The sequence below is a fragment of the Stenella coeruleoalba genome (genome assembly GCF_951394435.1).
Source record: "Stenella coeruleoalba genome assembly, chromosome: 10".
Classification (NCBI taxonomy): Eukaryota; Metazoa; Chordata; class Mammalia; order Artiodactyla; family Delphinidae; genus Stenella; species Stenella coeruleoalba.
Window position 1 is genome coordinate 33967547 of NC_137156.1, and position 20952 is coordinate 33988498.

The window sequence follows — 20952 nt, forward strand, 5'->3', positions numbered from 1 at the left end:
ATTCAATGCAATCCTGATCATAATCTCAGCAGTCTTTCTTAAAAATAAACATTGACAAGCTAATTCTAAAATTTATAAAATGCAAAGGATCTGAAACAGACAAATGAAACTTTAAAGGAACAAAAATGGAATCAACTCAAAGTTTACTACAAAGTTACAGTAATCAAGTTAATGTGGTTATTGGCATACGAATAGCCATATCAATGAATGGAATTGATTAGAGTGTTCTGAAATACACCCACACTCATATGGGCAAATGGTTTTTGATAAGGTACCAAAGCAATTCAATGGGCAAAAGAATAAACAGTGCTAGAACAACTGGATCCCCACATGTAGTAAGTAAATGAAACTCAACCCCTACACCTCAAGCCATACAAAAAAAAATTAGTTTTGAGACAGATCACAGACCCACAAATAAAATCTAAAATTTCAAAGTTTATAGAAGAAAACCGAGAGAATGTCCTTGCCACCTGGGAGAAGGCAGACATTTCTTTAACACAGGAAACAATCATAAAATTTAAGTTGGTAAGTTAAACTCCATCAAAATTTAAAACCCCTGCCATCAGAAGACACCGTACAGGGACTTCCCTGGTGGCCCAGTAGTTAAGAATCCGCCTGCCAATGCAGGGAACATGGGTTCGATCCCTGGTTCGGGAAGATCCCACATATCATGGAACAACTAAGCCCGTGCACCACAACTACTGAGCCCGCGTGCCACAGCTACTGAAGCCCGCACGCCTAGAGCCCGTGCTCTGCAACAAGAGAAGCCACCGCACCACAACAAAGAGTACCCCCACTTGCCGCAACTAGAGAAAGCCTGCGAACAGCAACGAAGACACAGTGCAGCCAAAAAAAAGACACCATATAGGCAAGTCACAGACTGGGAGAAAATATTCACAAAACATGTCTGACAAAGGACTCGTATCCAGAACACATAAAGAACTCCAGAGAATTCCCGGCAGTCCAGTGGTGAGGGCTCTGCTCTCTCACTGCCGAAGCCCCGGATTCAATCCCTGGTTGGGGAACTAAATCCCATAAGCTGCACAGCACAGACGGAAAAAAAACACCACAAACACAAAGAAACAGAACATATAAAGAACTCCAAAACTCAGTAATAAAAAATATACAGAAGCCAATAAAAAACAGACAAAAGACTTGAACAAAAACTTCATTAGGTAAATGGGCAATGAACACATGCAAAATTGCACCAACATCATTAATCATTAGAGAAAATTAAACTGAGATATTTTAAATTAAATTAAGATAAGATAAATTAAATTGAGATATCACTATATAGAACAGCTAAAATTTAAAAGCCTGACAACATCAAATGTTGGTGAGAATATGGAGCAAGTGGAACATTACTGGTGGGAACAAAAAAAAATTTTAGAAAAAGTTTTGGCAGTTTCTTGTCAAGTTCAAATATACCTGACCCTTGACACAGCAATTCTACTCCTGGAGATTTATCCATGAATATTTAAATATATGTCCACAAAAAGACTTGTTTTGCAAATGGTTGTAGCCAGCTAAGGGTGCCTTCTCTTAGATAACAGTTTAGGAAAGCCTATTTTAATTGGTGTCTTAATATTCCTAAAATGTTTCATAAAAAGCTGAAGATTTTTAATAGTGCAAGATTTATTATCTGGTATTTTATCTTATCTTTTGTTTGGCTGCGCCGTGGAACATGTGGGATCTAGTTCCCCAACCAGGGACCAAACCTATGACCCCTGAGGTGGAAGTGAGGAGTCCCAACCACTGGACCACCAGGGAATTCCCTTATTTGGTATTTTAAACACACAGATTTATAGCCGAGTACAAAATAATAATGCCTAATACTTTAATATGTTGCATTTAATATAATGTTGGCATAAGCTGATATGATTCATGAAATAAACCATTTTCCTTAGCTCTAAATATTTAAAGTATCTACCAAAAAGTAGAATGAGCTGATAAAAAAGAAGTCATAGAAGCCTTATTTATGATACCCTCAAACTGAAACAACTCAAATGTTCATCAGTAGTACAATGGATTATGGGCAATTACAATACACTCATACAATGGACAACTACTCAGCAATAAAAATGGAAACAATCTCTAATAATCATAGGATCATGAATGAATCAGATATATATTATGCTGAGTAAAAGAAGCCAGGCACCAAACAGTATGATTTCATTTTGATGAAGTTCTAGAATGGACAAAACTAATCTAAGGTGAAAATATCAGAATAGTGGTTACCTAAGGGCTGGAGCTGTTAAGGAAATCTCTGGTTAGATGAAAATGTTCTCTATCTTGGGAGGATATGAGTTACATGAGGTTAACTATTGTCAAAAATGTACAATTAAGATTTGTGCCTTTTGAAATATATAAATTTTCCCCTAAAAAATAAAGAACTCAAATAGGGTATCAATAGGAAAATTTTGTTGATATAAATCCAAGTCCCCTTTCCCAAAAGGATTACCAGTAATCTATTCATACCTCTATTATTTCCTAACATCTGGACAAAGGCATACGTGTAAAGTTGATATTATACCCCACATACTCCTGTGTTCGATCTTGCACCAAACTGGTGCATAAAAAATAAATAAATAAAAATGATCACAAATATCGAAACCAAGAATACAAGATTCATTTTAGACAACCACAGGAATCCAACCTATCCAGGAGATATCAACTTCCCACTCCCTGTTATTTTCCTAGGTTGGAGACAGCAAGGTAGACAAGGGAAATTCCAATATATTGAAGGCCACAGTGATAATATACAGCATTGAAATTTTATTTCTAGGTATCTCCCTTGGAAAATACTGAAATGGGTATAAAAAGAGAAGTATACAAATAGGTACACAATATTCTTTGTGGTGCAGTTTGCTACAGAAAAAAAAAAATCCTAAAATATACCGATTTCTAATTTCATTAATAAACAGGGCAATCAAATAAATCATGGCCTGTCCTTACTATGGAAACACAGCAGTTAAAAGAATGATGGAGATTTATATATACTGACTGGGAAAGATCTCTAAGACAAATTGTTTCATGAAAAAAAGACACATTTACAATACATACAGTATAATTTCATTCATGTGTCACATCCATAATTAGAGGTAACCAATATTTTTTAAACTAACACAGCATTCATTTCAATCTCTGGACCATTCATGTTAAAAAGAAACAGTCTTAGGAACTTCCCTGGTGGCGCAGTGGTTAAGAATTCACCTGCCAATGCAGGGGACATGGGTTCGAGCCCTGGTCCGGGAAGATCCCACATGCCACAGAGCAGCTAAGCCTGTGTGCCACAACTGAGCCTGCGCTCTAGAGCCCGCGAGCCACAACTACTGAGCCCACATGCTGCAACTACTGAAGCCCGCGCACCTAGAGCCTGTGCTCTGCAACGAGAAGCCACCTCAATGAGAAGCCCGTGCACCACAACGAAGAGTAGCCCCTGCTCGCCGCAACTAGAGAAAGCCCGCATGCAGCAATGAAGACCCAATGCAGCCAAAAAAAAAAACCAGTCTTAAAATAGAACTCTCCTAAAAAGAGATCAAGTGTTCAAGTTTTCTAAAAAGCAAGAAACTAACAAACAACTCTTCTTACTAGAAATAAGTGGTTCTTCCATATTAGAGCTTTATATTTCCAAACAGAAAAGGAATGAAACCATCTCTATTCCTCTGCTTAAGATATTTATTACTCATGGCTCAGTAATGTATTTTAAGACTGAGTATTGCGCTTAAAAAAATCTTACATACAAAAATTCCTTATAGGGCTTCCCTGGTGGCGCAGTGGTTGAGAGTTCGCCTGCCGATGCAGGGGACACGGGTTCGTATCCCGGTCCGGGAAGATCCCACATGCCGTGGAGCGGCTGGGCCCGTGAGCCATGGGCGTCCGGAGCCTGTGCTCCGCAACGGGAGAGGCCACAACAGTGAGAGGCCCGCGTACTGGGGGGGAAAAAAAAAAATTCCTTATAGTTCCCCAAGTGCTTTTATACACATTATCTCATTTTATCCTAACAACTCTGTGAGGGAGGAAAAATAACCCCCAAACCCTGAAGATCACTGAAAACACTTCTAATGTTCATCCACTTCCAAGTTTGTATCTCTTACAGACATAGGAGAATTACACTTCCCTGCCCTGTTTTGCAGTTGGACAGAGGCCTTCTAACTAGTTCTAGCTAAAGGGATGTAGGCATGGTCATCATTTCTGAGCCAGAGCAATTTATCTGCTGTGCAAGACCCTCCTCTTCCCTTGCTGTGGTGAACACTAAAAACATTAAGTTTATGGAGATGTTACATGGTATGAAGTAACTACCTAGAGTAGAACCCTCCACTCATCACCCCCACTGATCTGAATTGGTCACACAGTCTGAATAATAAATGTATTTTGGATATTTAAAGTCTCTGAGATTGTAGGGTTGTTTGTTATTTTTAGCATAACCTTATCCATCATTACTGACAGAATTGGAGTTAAAAAAAGTTAAACAAGCAAAACTGTTTAATAAAGTTTATAATAAAGCATCATAAAGTACTATCTGGAAACATATGCTAAGAATATTCCTAACTGGTGGCAGCGTAACTCCCAACCCCAAATTCTGGTAATCTATAACATTCATGCAGTAAGTTTTTAAATGTTAAAAAAGAATGTTTTTAATTTAACTATACAACAAAAACAATGGAACTAAATCTAGCTTAGTTTAAGTTAAAATGTAAACCATACACCAAAGTATGATTTCATATTTTACTAGTATTTTATTTTTCTTAATGGTTATGAGATGTCAAAATATACATAGCTATGATCAACATCAACACTAAGATGACTGCCCCTAATAACAATCACCTCACAGGGTGATAAAGACGCAGACGTAGAGAATGGACTTGAGGACGTGGGGAGAGGCAAGGGTAAGCTGGGACGAAGTGAGAGAGTGGCATGGACATATATACACTACCAAATATAAAACAGATAGCTAGTGGGAAGCAGCTGCATAGCACAGGGAGATCAGCTCAGTGCTTTGTGATCACCTAGAGGGGTGGGATAGGGAGGGTGGGAGGGAGAGGCAAGACGGAGGAGATATGGGGATATATGTATATGTATAGCTGATTCACTTTTTTATAAAGCAGAAACTAACACCATTGTAAAGCAATTATACTCCAATAAAGATGTTAAAAAAACCACAAAAAAACAACCACCTCTATTTAGAAAGAAATAACAAGTGACAGGTTTGATTACATTTTTCCTAATAGAGAACTAAGTACAGACAAATATAAACATTAGCCCACTGCCTGAAAACACAGCTTTTTCTGACATCACAGAGGCTTCAGAGAGATAATTTGGGACCTACACAATTTTAGAAACAATGAACAAATAACAGAAAAATTAACCTAATTCCCTTCACAGACTCCTTTTCTAAGTACTAAACATAAAAGACTCCTGAATATCATTTTTTCTGGCTAAAGAAGACTTCCACCCTATAGACATAAGTCACCTTTATCCTGAAGGGTCAGTTTACAAACTCTCCCAGAATTCCAACAACCATATTTCATCTTTCCAAGTAATAGACTCCATTGTCATTTTATCAGGGTCCTGGGTTTCACGGGAACACCTACTTTTAACATAAGACATTCATCCTCAGGACCCCAGCATGGCCATTTACTAAGAGTTTACTATGTACCAAGTACTGTGGAAAGCACTACACAAAGGACCTCATTTACCTTCTCAACAACTGTGTGATAAAGAATTTGGCTGACCTTTGTCTAGGGTTCCTAGGAGGTAACCTGTAAATCCTCGAAATTTCCCATGTGATAGCAGTGTCTTTGCTAGTCATGCTCCCACCCGTCCCCCACATATCTGAAAGTTTATACTAATGAGATAACAGAGTGGAGGTTGGCCATATCAGAAAAATCAACCACGTAATTAAAGGGCTGGGGTTTTCAGGCACATAATATTAGCCCCACCTCTGGGAAGGGAAGTGGAGCTGGATATTGAGCCATGTGGGCAATGATTCAATTAATCATGCCTATATAATGAAACCCAATAAAAACTCTGGACACCTAAGCTTGGGTGAGCTTCCCTGGTTGGCAATACTCTGTGTGTTGTCAAGCATTAATGTGCCAGGAGGATAATAACATGTCACTGAGAACAACAAAAACTTAGCACTTGCAAATCTTGCCCTTTGGCTGGTTCTGATTTGTGTCTTTTTGCTATGATAAAACTTTAATCATAAGTGCAGCATTTTCCTGAGTTGTGAGTTGTTCTAGTGAATTATGCAACCTCAAGTAGTCTATGGAGATGCCTGAAATTTGTAGCCAGCTGATGAGAACTGAGGATGGCTCTGGGGTTCCCCAAACTTGCAGCTGTATTTTAGACAGTCTTGTGGAAGTCTGGGCCCTTAACCTGGAGTCGGCCAACTTCAAGCCACAACAAAGTTTAGAAATATCCTCTAAGAGTCTGGTTCAAACTTGAGTCCTAGTGGGGCCGTCATATATTATATCCCTCTCCCCCATTCCAGGCTACTTGTCTGTCCAAGTGCAGGTCCCCAGATACTGCTTTCTTTCTTCAGTAGTTCAGGGAATTGGCCAATCTGCCTCTTCTTTCTGGCTGCCACAGCCTATCCTCTGCTCCCTGGTTTCTTCCCCTCATAAGGCTGGCTGAAAGACATTTTCCAATCTCTTCCATCATAACTATAGCAGTTTCTGTTGTTTGTTTTCCACTCTGCCTTTCCTCCTCCAACTAGCGTATTAGATCTCCTTTTCATTTGTAAGTTTTTGCTACCGGCTGTTAAAAGGAAATAAATGCATGCATCCTTCCACCCCAAAATTCTACTTCTAGGAATGTATCCTGTGTATATACTTCTACACGTGCACAAAGACACAAAGTATAATAATGCAGTATTATTTATAGTCCCAGAAACAACCTAAATGTCTACTAATAGAAGACAAGTAGGTAAAGAACAGAACATCCATACAAGAGAATAATAACCAGCCATTAAAAAGATAAGACAAAGTCAGCTCTCTCTATATATGTTATTTAACAATCTGACGGACAAATTTTAAATGAAATAAGCAAGATGAAAACAGTTTATGTGGTATGCTAGCATTTATTGAAAAAAGTATAAATGTTTGGATCTAGATATTCATATGATATCTAGATGAATACCCAAGAAAGTAGTAACAGTGGTCACCTCTGGATAAGGGAACAGGGAAATTAAGGGATGAGTGGGAGAGGGTATCTTTCATGGCATATACTTTTGTACCTCTTGAGAGACACAACAAAATACATGTTTTGCCTATTATATTAGTTTTTCAAGTCAATTTTTAAAAAGCAGTGGCCAATGCTGTTCTTGGTGTTGCCTATCCTTAATAAATGTATCCTTGTGACCCTTTAGATGATGTCATGAAAATGAAAGTTCTCTCCTCAAACCATGAGGCAATCCCCTTACCCAAGGTGCCTTCCTTTTCATTAATTCTATACATCCTCTAAATATACAGTTAGAGTCCCAGGACAGGTATGAATGGATTAACCTATACCTCCATGCTCTAGTGAAATGATTTTATATCTCAAAGAAACTCCAGACTGACACATCCAAGTCCAAACTCCACCATGCACATACAGGAAAACTCTGCTGAGATCATCCCTGACTTGGTTTCATCCACAAATCCTTCAGGCACACTTAATCTTCAAGTACAGGCAAACAGCTTTTCAGTGCACCACTTTCATTGAGGGAATAGATATACTCCTCCTCCCATCATCCCACCTCCACTCCTCCAAACTCCCAAAAGCCTATTCCATGAACACTGCTGAAAACACAATTCTTCCTACTTCTTCTTCTAGTAATGGAAGCTCTCAGAACTCTGTCAATTTAATCAAGGCCTTCCTACAAAGCATTCAAACCTGCACCAACCTGTTCTCCCCTGGGATGGACCCCACACATAGACACATATGACATCAGCAGAGAAGGGAGTTAAAATATGCAAAGGAAGAAAACAAGAAAGAATCCTGTGGTGTTGGACTGGAACTAGAGAGACCTACAGATACACAGATCCACTGACAGAGCCTGGGATTAGTGACATACCAATGGCAACAGGCACACTTAGTATCTTATTTCTGAACATTAGTCTCTACTAAAAAAGAACTAGGCTCCTTAGAGAAATGGTTCATTTCAGGGCTGGGGTAGGGAAAAGCCCAAGATGTGTCCAAAATATCTTGTGTCAGAAAGAAAAAGGAAGTGCTCAAAGAATGATGGGGACATGAAAAACAACAAAGACATCTTGAAGGGTCTCCCACTGGTCAAATCTAGAACAATTTTGACCACAAGAATAATGGAGCTCCATGAACATATACTGATATAAATAAATTAAAAAACTGAACATTGATAAGAAACAGGATATTTAATAGTCTCAAAGTATCTCCCCACCAAATACTTACTGATTAAAGAGGGAAAAAGAGTAACTTTACAGTGGAGAAGCCTTGCAGAAATCCGCTTAATCAAGTGATCAAACTTAAAGAGTTATTGAACCAAATCAAAATCATATGCTACTAGATAGGATACAATGAGAACACGTGATTTCTGCAATATTTCTGTGAAAGAGGCAACCTGACTCTAATCATGAAGAGTATCAGACAAACCCAAATTGATGTACATTTACAAAATAAATGGCCTGTAATCTTCAAAATGTCAAGATCATGAAAGTCAAAGAAAAACCGAGGCAACATTCCAGATTGACGATTAAAAGACATGACATACAAATGCCTTCTTTGGAACTGGATCTTTTTGCTACAAAGGATGGTACTACAACAATTGGATCTCAGTTTTCTCATCTGTAAATCATGAGGCTGAACTAGATCTACTGCTCCAAACACCAATAAAGGACTCAAAGAGGTTTCTGTATAGACAAAAAACTAGATCTAACAGCCTTTCAATATATAAAAAGATCTCTATCAGTATTCTAACCATGCTGATAAAGAAAGATTACCATAGACACCCGGAGGTCTTAACCAAAATTAAGCTTATTAAATTTAAGTTGTATGGGAAAAAGTCTTAAGAAAAAAAATGACTCTATCAATAGTATATCCAAACAATGGAATATTACCTAGCTATATCAGCTGATATGGACAGATGTCAATGTCAAGATTTTGTTAAATAGAGAAAGGAAAATTTAGCCCAGTATAGCTAACGTATTCCCTTTTCTATGTATGTCTGCGTATGTGTATGTTTAAGATAGCCCCATATGTGGGCATGTACATGCATAGAAAATTTCTGGAAGGACATATAAAAGTATGTTAACAATGATTAGTTCTGAGAAACAGGAGTAGATAGTCATAAAGGGAGACAGAGCACTTTCCTCTCCATCTTCTACCCTTGTATACTTAATTCTCAACAAGAAATCAAAAAAAAAAAAAAAATAACTCAACCTAGTAGCAGTAAGTACATATAGCACCCACATCATGATTTCTAACTAACATTCCCAACTAAAAGGAAATTCCCTGCATAAATGGCTGATTCTACATATGGGTCAGAGTAAGTACAAAGTGAGGTGTGGACATCTTATGCCAGAAAGCAGAGGCACTCAAAAACTAATAAAGGCATGTGAAAAGGGCAAAGAAGCTAGTGTAACGGGGCTCTCAAAGGTCAAATGTAGGATAATTCGAACATCAAAAAGAATCACTGTAACCATCAAGAAAAGCAAGGAAGTGGGCTTCCCTGGTGGCGCAGTGGTTGAGAGTCCACCTGTCGATGCAGGGGACGCGGGTTCGTTTCCTGGTCCGGGAGGATCCCACATGCCGCGGAGCAGCTGGGCCTGTGAGCCATGGCCGCTGAGCCTGTGCGTCCGGAGCCTGTGCTCCGCAACGGGAGAGACCACAACAGTGAGAGGCCCGTGTTAAAAAAAAAAAGCAAGGAAGTGATTATTACAAGAGTCAAGGTAGGAGCTAATTATGGGGGAGGAATAAAGTACACAATGGGTTTCTGGAATGCTGGTGATGTTCTATATCTTGACCTGGAAAATAATTATATAATGTTTGTTTATAATAATTTATTAAGACACATTTATTTGTTGTGGAAACTAACACACATATATACATATATAATACTGATATTTCATAATTTGAAAACAAAAATGTAAGGTTTCAGGAATAAAAAAGTCAAGTAAAAACAAGGAAAGAAAGAAAATGACAATATCTTACCTGCAAGAGTATGTAGGTTCTCCCACTTTAAAAACACGACCACAAAGATGAGAAGGTTTGTTTGTTTGTTCAAGTTTTGAAAATCCCAACTCAGGATCTTCACCACAAAGGTACCATTCCATTGGTCCCAACAAAACTTGGTGTGCCAACATGTCTTCTTTCTGTGGAAAAGGGTTGGGACCCCTGCAGTAGATTTTGGGTACATAGTGAGCCAAATGCTGGTTCACTTCTCTAGTGAGGTCAGTTGCTTGCAGCCATTTCTTTAAAAAAGAAAAAAGAAAAAATAGTTTTAAACAAGGTCAATAAACTGCTAATTTGAATAAACATACTCTATTTTCTTTTAGGTGCAAAAATAATGAGTCTTATAAATTATTTTATTGACATTCATCACTGCATGTCTTCTTTCCAAAAAAGGATAAAACTCAATTTAGAATTTTACTAAAATGCCCAGTATTTTAAAATTCAACTTAAAGTGAAAGTAAAGTGGAACGAGCCCATCTCCTCAAAATGACTCTTGAAGCAACCTTCTGTAGGCAATACAGGAAAATGACCACAACATATCATCTTATAAGACACTAGCCATTGAGCCCATCTGACTTCCTTTCTAATTTCTAATGCTTTGCTCAAATGATATTCTGATTGTGATCTGGATTCTCCTGTCGGTTTGCTGACAGGAAGAGCATACAGTGAACATGAACAGCCAATACACTAATTCTATTTCTCAATGATTATAAAGGACACGCCAGTCTCTTATGAATGTCAGTCCATAAGAGAGTTTGTTCTATCGATTATATCTTTATTCCCTGATCAACCTCTCTATAAGCCCTTTCTGCTTTGCTCTCCCTGTTAAAAACATTTTAAAAAGTCACTTTCCCCTGTCCCCAAACTTTCATGTCCTACTACCTGTGATAATTATACTTAGATATCTAATAGATACTGTGATATTATGATAAGAAAAACATATTTGGTCTTCTCATTCCTAGCACAGAGCTCTTAAAAATCTTCCAATTTCCTAAGTGATAAGTGAGATAAAAGTGAAAGGAATGTCTTTTGCTATTCATAACAAGCCCCCTTCAATCAGGCCTGAGTTGATATTACTAAGGTGAGTTTTGGAAAGCCCCTAAAGATGGGAAGCTAGTTGCCAGGGGAACTAGCCACATGATTAGTAGGGTGGAACTTACAGTCTCCACCCCAACCAACTTCAGGGAAGAGAGAGGTGCTGGAGGTGGAGTTAAGCACTAATGACCAATCATTTGATCATCATGCCTATGGAGGCACAAAGCCTCCATAAAAATCCAAAAATGTCGGGGTTCAGAGATCTCCTTGGTTGATGAACAAACAGAGGTGCTGGCACGCCCAGAGAGGGCATGGAAGCTCCACACCCCTTCCCACATACCTTGCTCTATTCCATCTGGCTGTTCCTGAGTTGTATCATTTTATAATAAACAAGTAATCTAGTAAATAAACTGTTTCCCTGAGTTTTGTGAGCCATTCTAGAAAATTATCGAACCCAAAGAGGGGGTCATGGGAACCCCCTAATTTGCAACATAAGTTGTGGGTAACCTGAGGACCCACTGCTTGTGATTGGCATCTGCAGTAGTGAAGCGGGGCAGCCTTGTGGGACTGAGCCCTTAATCTGTGGGATCTGATGCTAACTGCAGGTGTACAGTGTCAGAACTGACTGAGTTGTAGGACACCCAACTGGTGTCTGCTGAGAACGAGAGAATTGCCTGGTGTAGGAAACCACAACCACCACCCCCTCACACACACACACGTTTGGCGGCCGGAAGTATTGATGTGAGAATAAAAAGAAAAGGAAGAAACAGTTTTTCCTTTCAGACACCAACTCAATATGTCCAAAATTGAACTCATGATCTCCCACACCACAAAAAACACCCTGCTATTTTCTCCATTTCTCTATTTCAGACACCAGCATCTACCCAGGTATCCAAACCAGAAAAACTCAGAAATCTTTTTTCCTCACCCCAACATCCAATTAGTCATCATGTCTTGTCTATTAGGCCTCCTAAGTATCTGTTGAATCCATCCATTTCTTTCTCTCCATCTCCGGTGGCACTACTTCCACTACCCTAGTCCAAACTCCCCACTCCTGTCTTTTGCAAGGATTAATGCAACTGTGTCCTAACTAGTAATCTCCACTAGTCTGGTCCCTCTACAGTCCATTTTTCCAACCTCACTACCAGAGTGTTTCTTGCAAAATGCCAGTCTGATCATGTCATTCAGCTTCCCCTTCTATTTAGGATCAAATCAAGTCCACTGACATGGTTTACAACAGCGGTCCCCAAACGTTTTGGCACCATGGACTGGTTTAATGGAAGACAATTTTTCCACAGACGGCGGGTGGCGGGGGTGGTTCAGACGGTAATGCTAGCGATAGGGAGCGGCAGATGAAGCTTCGCTGGCTCGCCTGCTGCTCACCTCCTGCTGTGCAGCCCAGCTCCTGACAAGCTGTGGACCACTACCGGTCCTCAGCCCGGGGGTTGAGGACCCCTGGTTTACAAGGTCCTTTGCCTTGTATCATACTTTCTAGTTTCCTCCTCCTGATCAGTATTGCTCCTCTCTCTCTGCTTTACAGGGCTGTTATCTACTCATTCTTCAGATCTCAGTTTATGTTTCACTTTCTCTAAGACGTCTTCTTAGCCTCTTCCTCACCCCCATCTCCTGTTCCCCTATCCCCCATGTCTAAAACAGAACCAAGCCCCAGTGGGCAGTTAGTAAAATCCGTTAACTGAATGACTATAAATATGTATATACTACTGACTGTCACTTAACATTGACATTACAGAAAGATGTTTGGCTTTAATGGAACGTGGCTTCAATGGACACAGAAATAAAGCAGATCCAGGCCTGCAGGTTCTTAAAAACCAAACCAAATAAGTCCTATATAGGCATCCTTCAAACCACCTCCTTTCTTTTCCCTTTCTATTTCCTTAAGTCCTAAGGCTTTCCCCTATATTCTGTCATTTATTTATTCCTGCTTCCCATGCCAATTCCATCTGTGTTTGTCCTCCAAATAAACATAATTTATTTAGTTACAAATTATGTCATTAAGACCTGCTCATTTCGGCTCTAAACCAAGTGAAAATTTGAAATCAGAAAATATGAAACAACTCACTTCTACAAAAATGCAGTTAACTGTTAACTCATAAGTCCAATGTTTACCTATAGATTACAACCTAAATTTCAAATTACATCCTTGTTAAAAAAGAGTTTATGAAGATTGGGATTGACACATATACACTATTGATAGTATGTATAAAACAGACAACTAATGAGAACATACTATATAGCACAGGGAACTCTACTTAATGCACTGTGTTGACCTAAATGGGAAGGAAATCCAAAAAAGAGGGGATATATGTATATATATAGCTGATTCATTTTGCTGTACAGGAGAAACTAACACAACACTGTAAAGCAGCTATACTCCAAAAAAAATTAATTAAAAAAAAAGTTTACGTTTATGTGATGTCTAACACTGTTAAGACAAGAGTATAAGGTCTTCTTTTTAACTATTACTTGCACAATCTTCAGCTCACTTCCTTCCTCTGAAAAAATAACATATATAGAGAGATTTTACATATTCATGAGGTGATATATACTACCTTTCTAGTCAATTTCACATTTTAGAGAACTTTTCCTAAAAATGTAAAAATCTCTTCATAAGTTAAGGGGCTGGATGGAAACTTATAACAGTGAAAAACTTTTCACCCCGAAAGTGAAACAATCCTTTCTAAATGTTACTAATTTTGCTGTGTTTGCTTTATGCAAGTAGGAAAGAGACTAAATTACTCTTAAAACAGTACTTCTGGTGAGACAATCCCATAGGTTTAAAGATTGTTCAAGAGATGTCTAACACTGTAAGGCAAGAGTATAAGGTCTTACAAGGAGAAGTGGAGAAGTGGCTCCAAATCAAAATTATACACACACACACACATTAAGTTCAGTAATTATAAAACAAACGAGAAAAAAAAAAAAGATAGTCAATAGTAAAAGACAGAGTCAACCAAAAAGCAAACAAAAATCTAATTCTTTGAGCTAAAAAACATGTTTTTGGCCACATCAAAGGGGTTTTCACCCATTGTCAGCAAACCCTAATTCAAAATATGAATGCAGTCAAATTATCCTAAGCAATTTATTGTTTATGGATGAAAAATTAAGCATTCAGATTCAATAATTCACCTCCACAATCCCAGAAAACTATGCTTCAATTTTAATTTACAACACATTTAAAGGTTTTATTTTAACAGCAATTTTTTGTTTTATATTTTATGTTCCCATTTCTCTTAAAATATCACTTTTGCAGAATTTTAATCCAGGGATGATAAAGGGTGATGCTTTCTAAAAGAAATTATGTTGTCTTGTGGCTCTAACAACACTGATGGGTCAAATCTGTTCACAGATTTCTTAAACAAAAAATTCAAAAACTAGTATCAGCTTCTGGTTAAGAAAAAAAAATCAGTTGCCTTATACAAAATATATCATTAGTAAAACAAGCATTTTACTCTAAATATCTTTTATTATATATTATTATAAATTATTAACAAGACACAAAAGTCTGTTTCAAGAAAGGCAGGCATATGCTCCATTTAAAACCACCTCACAAAAAATAAATAAATAAATAAATAAAAATAAAACCACCTCACAGGACTTCCCTGGTGGCACAGTGGTTAAGAATCCGCCTGCCAATGCAGGGGACACGGGTTCAAGCCCTGGTCTGGGAAGATCCCACGTGCCACAGAGCACATAGAGTGCACCACAGCTAATGAGCCTGCGCTCTAGAGCCCGTGAACCACAACTACTGAGCCCGTGTGCCACAACTACTGAAGCCCACACGTCTAGGGCCCATGCTCTGCAAAAAGAGAAGCCACCGCAATGAGAAGCCCACACACCACAACGAAGAGTAGACCCCGCTCACCACCAACTAGAGAAAGCCCACTCGCAAAACAAAACAAACAAAATCAAACAAAAAACCACCTGATTTGGGATTTTAACTTTATTAAATTTAAACACTTAATATATAAAGCAAGACACCTTTACATGAAAAAATCTATACCAGAAATATAGAATTAGTGGTTAGCGACACTATAGATTAAAAAAAAAAAGTTGTGAAGAGAAAATTTCTGGCTGCCTTTAAGAATAATGGTTCACATATTTCTCAAAAGAAAGAAAACCTATAGCTTTTCATATCAGATCTCAGTAATATAAGCTAACTGTAACTGTTTCTTCAACATGAAGAATTATTGATATTTCTAATTTGGTTGCATGTTAATCTGTCCTTATTTCAGACACTTGTGGCTGTCACACTAATGTGCACACCAGAGTAATAAGCACTATCTTATTAGAAGTCCTCAATAACGGAAGTAGAGAAACTGTCAACTCATTCCACTAAAGTAAACATGTTATGACAATGTTTGCAGGAGCTCGCCTTTTTTTGAAAGCTAATTTCAGCCTTGGGATAGAGAGCAAGTACAATAAACACAAAAATCAAAGAATCCCTAGGGGTTAGCCTTTTATCACAGTATCTAATTATTCTATGCCAAATTAAAATTGTACTCTATTTAAGCACATTTGATTTTGCTTTCGAACAAGGATAACCAACATGTAAGTTAACTACAAAACAACAATCTAAAACAACAATTGCTAGGGCCAAAATGGAGCTTTCGGGACTCTACTAAGAAAAACTTAGAACTAAGAAAAATTTAAAACAAATCATATTAAGAGTTCTAGAAATGAAGTAAAAACATTCACAAATCAAAATAATACAGAAACTCAGTAATAAAAAACAAGAGAATCTAATTTAAAAATAGGCAAAAAACAGAAGACAAAATGAAAAAATAGGCAAAAGATCTGAATTGACACTTCCAAAGAAGATATACAAATAGCCAATAAGCTTATGAAAAGATGTTCAACATCATGAGTCACGAGGGAAATACTGATACAAATCAGAACTACAAGGAGATGCCACTTTACACCTAACAGAATGGCTATAATCAAAAAGACAGACAATTAACTAGTGCTGGCAAGGATGTGAAAAAACCCACTGAAAACTTCACATCTGCTAGTGGGAAGGTAAAATGATGCAGCCATTTTAGTCTAGCAATTCCTGACCCAGCAATTCCACTCCTGGGTATATGCCCAAGAGAAATGAAAACATATGTCCCCATAAAAAATTGTACAGAAATGTTCACCATAGCACAATTCATAATATCCACAAAGTAGAAATAATCCAAACATTCATCAACGGATGAATGGATAAATAAAATATGGTATATCCACGTAATGGACTATCATTTGGCAGTAAAAAGGAATGAAGTATTGATGATACATGCTGCAACATGGACGAACCTTAAAAACTTATGCTAAGTGAAAGAAGCCAGTCACAAAAGACAACATATTACATGAAATTTCCAGAATAGACAAATCTATGGAGACAAAGAAATAGGTCAGCAGTGGGCCTAGAGTTTGGGAGGTTAGGAGAAAATGGGGAGTGTACAGCTAATGGATATAGGATTTCTTTTTTGCAGTGATGAAAATGTACTAAAATTGATTGTGGTGAGGGCTGCACAACTCTGCATATACTAAAAACCACTGACTTGAATTGTAAGATACGTGAATTTTATATAAAACTGTTGAAAATTTTAAGGCAAAAAGTAACCAATATAGGTATAATACTCTACATAAGACTTCTATAATGAATATGTATTTCTTTCAGATTTGGGGAAAAACAATATATGTACCTCTTAAATCATAATCATCCACTGGAACATATAATCAAATCTGTGGAGCATGAAATGTAGATAGAGTCAAGAAGTGTTGGGGAAGTCATACTTGTAGAATCAACTCTATCAAGGAAAAGAAAAAACTACAACAGAGGGCCACTTTAATATCCTAAACTTAAAATTATTGAAGTGAGTAGTACTTAAATACTTTTATTTGTGAGGCATTCTAGTAAGAATAGATGGGATCACAAAAAGTCCTTCCTCCTCATAATACAAATAAGAAAAGCAAGTGTGTAAATAAATTGTGTGAAAAATGCCACTAGTCATTATTAAGTAACTTTAGATGGATGTGATCCCAACAAATTATCAGCAACAGAGGTCTAAAGGCTGTTAATAACTGCTTTGCTTGTTTACCCTCTCTAAAATTTATTTTTACCGGAGAAAACTTTATTAATTCATTTTAATTTTAAAAAATATATTTATTTATTTTTTTGGCTGTATTGGGTCTTAGTTGCGGTAGACGGGATCTTTGTTGCAGCATGCAGGATATTTAGTTGCAGCATGAGAACTCTTAGTTGCAGCATGTGGGATCTACTTCCCTGACTAGGGATTGAAACTGGGCCACCTGCATTGGGAGCGCTGAGTCTTAATCACTGGACCACCAGGGAAGTCCCCCAATTAATTTTAATTTGTGATAAATGGCTGGGCTGGGGCCTAAGCTGAAAGAACAGTAAAGTGTTATGCTGTTTTAATCAAATACAAACAATAAACTCCTCACAAAGTAAGGGCAAATTATACTGCTGCAAGAATCTTGTATTTTAATATTAGATGAACGCTTCTTTAAGAAATTTTGTTGGCCTTCAGACTAAATTTTTTTTTAATCTTATTTTTCAGAAAGTCATTTAAAAGTAAACAGAGCAAAGGGACTTCCCTGGTGGTCCAGCGCTTTAAGACTCCGTGCTCCCAATGCAGGGGGCCCGGGTTTGATCCTTGGTCAGGGAATTAGATCAAGCATGCCGCAACCAAAGACCTGGCGCAGCCTAATAAATAAATAAATAATTTTAAAAAGAAGAGTAAACAGAGCAAAACTAAAATGTAGCTCAGACTGTGAACTTCACAAACTCGAATTAAGTCCAAATTTATAAGTTTTGACTGCATTTTCCTTAATTTCCCCCACGACGTCTGAGAATTTCACTACACAAGGACTAGGAGCATTGCTCTCTAGCACCAGTTTTATAACTAGTTTCCTCAGGAACCTCAACAAACTGGAGAAGCTCTAATCACTTGATAGCTTGCACTTTTATTTGTTTATTTTAATTTTTATTCTATATTGGAGTATAGTCCATTAACAATGTTGTGTTAGTTTCAGGTGTATGGCAGCTTGCACTTTTAGAATTGGAAAAACAGAGTACATAGCCTGTATCACTGGGTCAACAGACAAAATTTGGTGGGAGTAAAAAAAAATTTTTGAGGTAAATAACAAATTAGCTATCAATCTAGATATTGATAAGATCACATGGATAGGGAATAGCTGTCATTACCATTTTACTATTTACTTTGAACACTGCTTTCGTTTTCTTTTTCAACCTCTTGATAAATGAAAAGGCAGATGGGGAAAATCCTTGGGTTGCAATACTAAGCGGAAAGTAAATGAAAACAGAACTAGACTAAACAAGTTGGTTTAAAAACAAACAAACAAACAAAGATGCATCATTCAACAATGTATTTCTTTAAACTTTTCACCTCTACTCCTGACACTTATTTCCACTATGAGTTTAGTGTCTTCATCAATTCACCCAAAATAACTCCTCACTAACCAACAGCCCCACAGCGCCCCACTACAATTTTGCTCCTAACATTCAGATTGTTGACTTGTGCTCAAAGGTCACTCCCTTCCTATCAGCTTTTTAAATTGGAGGCCCTAGAGGTGGGGCCTCAGCTGTTTTGGCCCATTCAGAATCATTATGGACAATTTGTTCTAGGGGGTGTTCCCTGTCCTTGAGGAAAGATACCATCGAGTTTTATTAATTATTTTACAACTCTGCTACTTATACAGCATATTCGTATTACAGTTTAAGTACAAGACTAGGTCTGAATGCTTTAAGTTTGGGGCGTAACTGCTCCCACTATGCTGTGACCAAACCTCACATTATTAGCTTCCATTTACTGAGAGGTGCTCTCTCAAAGTTATATAACGTTTGTTCTCCATCCAACTACCCCCAACTCCTAGACAAATTATTGTTTTAATCTCCCAGTCTCCACTACCACTTTCTCACACTCAGTTAACGTGTCAAGACACTACTTTCCGTACATTCATCAACGTTGTAGACTGACCAAACCGGTGCGAAAACGCACTGAAGAGGTAAAGAGGGTGAACAGTGTCGCTGGCATCCTTTGGTGCCTAGGGCGGTCCCAGAAACAAAATAAGGTAGCAGGTTTCAGAGGAGGAGGCAAATGAATCAGGAAGACAAAGTACCCAAAAAACCAGGAAGCGTCTTTCCCTCCCCTCTTCTAAGAGTTGACATAAAGGGCAAAGGCCCTGTGCTGGGGACTTACTGGGAGTGTGGGGGAAAGCAGAAATAATGGAAGAGCGAAAGGGTACGTGAGGGTGGCTGGTGCACCCAGCAGCCCTGCGGGCTACTCGTGGATAAAGAAGGAAGGAGAGGGACAAGATCTGGGGCCTCCCCAGGCCGTTACCCACAAGGCGAGGCCGACGGGGCCAGCGCGGTCGTCACCCCAAGTCAGGGCCCGGCCGCTCCGGGATTTCCAGTAATCTGTTCCTCCCCCGGGGCGCGGCCTGCGACGGCCGGACGTCCCCGCCTGGGTCCCGGCACTCACCCCCGCGGTCTCCTCAGCCGAACATTCCAGCAAACTCCGGTCTAGGCCCTGCACCTCGGGCTCCAGCTCCGACGCCATCTTCCCTCCTTCGCCTCCCCAGCGCTGGCGCCGCTACCGCCGCCCCGAGGGCCGCGGCCTCGCCACAGCCCCGGCGGCCGAGACCGCCACCGCTGCCCCGGGCGGTCGGTCCCGAGCCGCCCAGGCGGCCGCGGGTGGAAAAGACGGAGAGTAGCGTGAGGTGAGCCGGGCAGAAGGGACGGCGCGTCCTGCGCTCCCTCGCGGGCTCTGCGCCCAGAGTCAAGTCACTGCCTCGTCCCTGCCCCGTGGAAGGACACAGAGAACCCGGGCCTGGCACTCTTGCCCGCTTCTACCGCGTCCCGCTCCGGGAAAGGGGCAACAACACCCAAAAGGCGAAGCAGAGCACTCTGGGAACTGTAGTCGTCCTCCGCACGGCCAGGGAAAAGGTGGAGCCCTTACAAGGAGGCCCCAGGATGGCATTGTGGGAGTTGTAGTCCATCTCCTCCTAAGAGCCTTGGGCAAACGGCAGATAAGCGGGCGGGCGGGGCTTTTGTGCCCAGCAAGAATCATAGAATCATAGCGGCGAGAGGCGCCCACCAGGGAAGAGGCGAGAAGCGCGAGATCATGTGTGGTACTGAGTTTTATTCCCTTAACACCCTTTGTTCATTTTTGTATCCCCAGAGCTTAGAACAGTGCCTGGCACGTGGCAGAACTCGAGTACTTTTCAAAGCCTGGCATATGTACGAACTCAAATACTTGTCGAATGAACGAATTACGTTCTATCCCTATTGTTCTAAGGCCCTGTCATCCATCAACCCCTCATTCTTTAGACTGGTAACCGAGGTGTACATTTCTCAGGTTTTTAAAGGTTTTAAAACATGTTAAAATGGTGTTAAAGGAAAACGTTTCCAAGTGATTTAGATATGACCGTTTATTAAAATTTATAACAAATCTTGCTGCAGAGGAGAAGGAGTCTACCAAGCCAATTCAAAGGTTCACTCTTGATAGGGACATTTTATAGAAATAAATAATCATTGTTAGATTAGATACAAAAGAAAATTACGTTTGGGTAGAGGTAATTAGGCTCTTGACTGATAGTTGGGTGAGTGGATTTCTTAGAACAAGTCTCCAATTCCTTTAGAGTTATCAGAAAATTGCTTAACATTTTATTAGGCATGCTGAT

At 39.2% G+C, this 20952-nt stretch overlaps 1 protein-coding gene across 5 annotated transcripts in view; it reads right to left on the reverse strand.

The window, feature by feature from the left end:
* Window positions 1-20169, reverse strand: part of UBR2 (ubiquitin protein ligase E3 component n-recognin 2) — a 115956-nt gene extending 95787 nt beyond the window's left edge. For all 5 annotated transcript variants that reach the window (XM_079933097.1, XM_079933096.1, XM_079933094.1 and 2 more), the window contains exons 1-2: window positions 19752-20169; window positions 10171-10430 (exon numbers count right to left, since the gene is read on the reverse strand). In XM_079933097.1, the coding sequence (XP_079789223.1) occupies window positions 10171-10430; window positions 19752-19829 (338 nt within the window). In that variant the 5' untranslated portion in view covers window positions 19830-20169. The remainder of the gene's footprint in view (window positions 1-10170; window positions 10431-19751) is intronic.
* Between the last annotated feature and the right edge of the window lie 783 nt (window positions 20170-20952).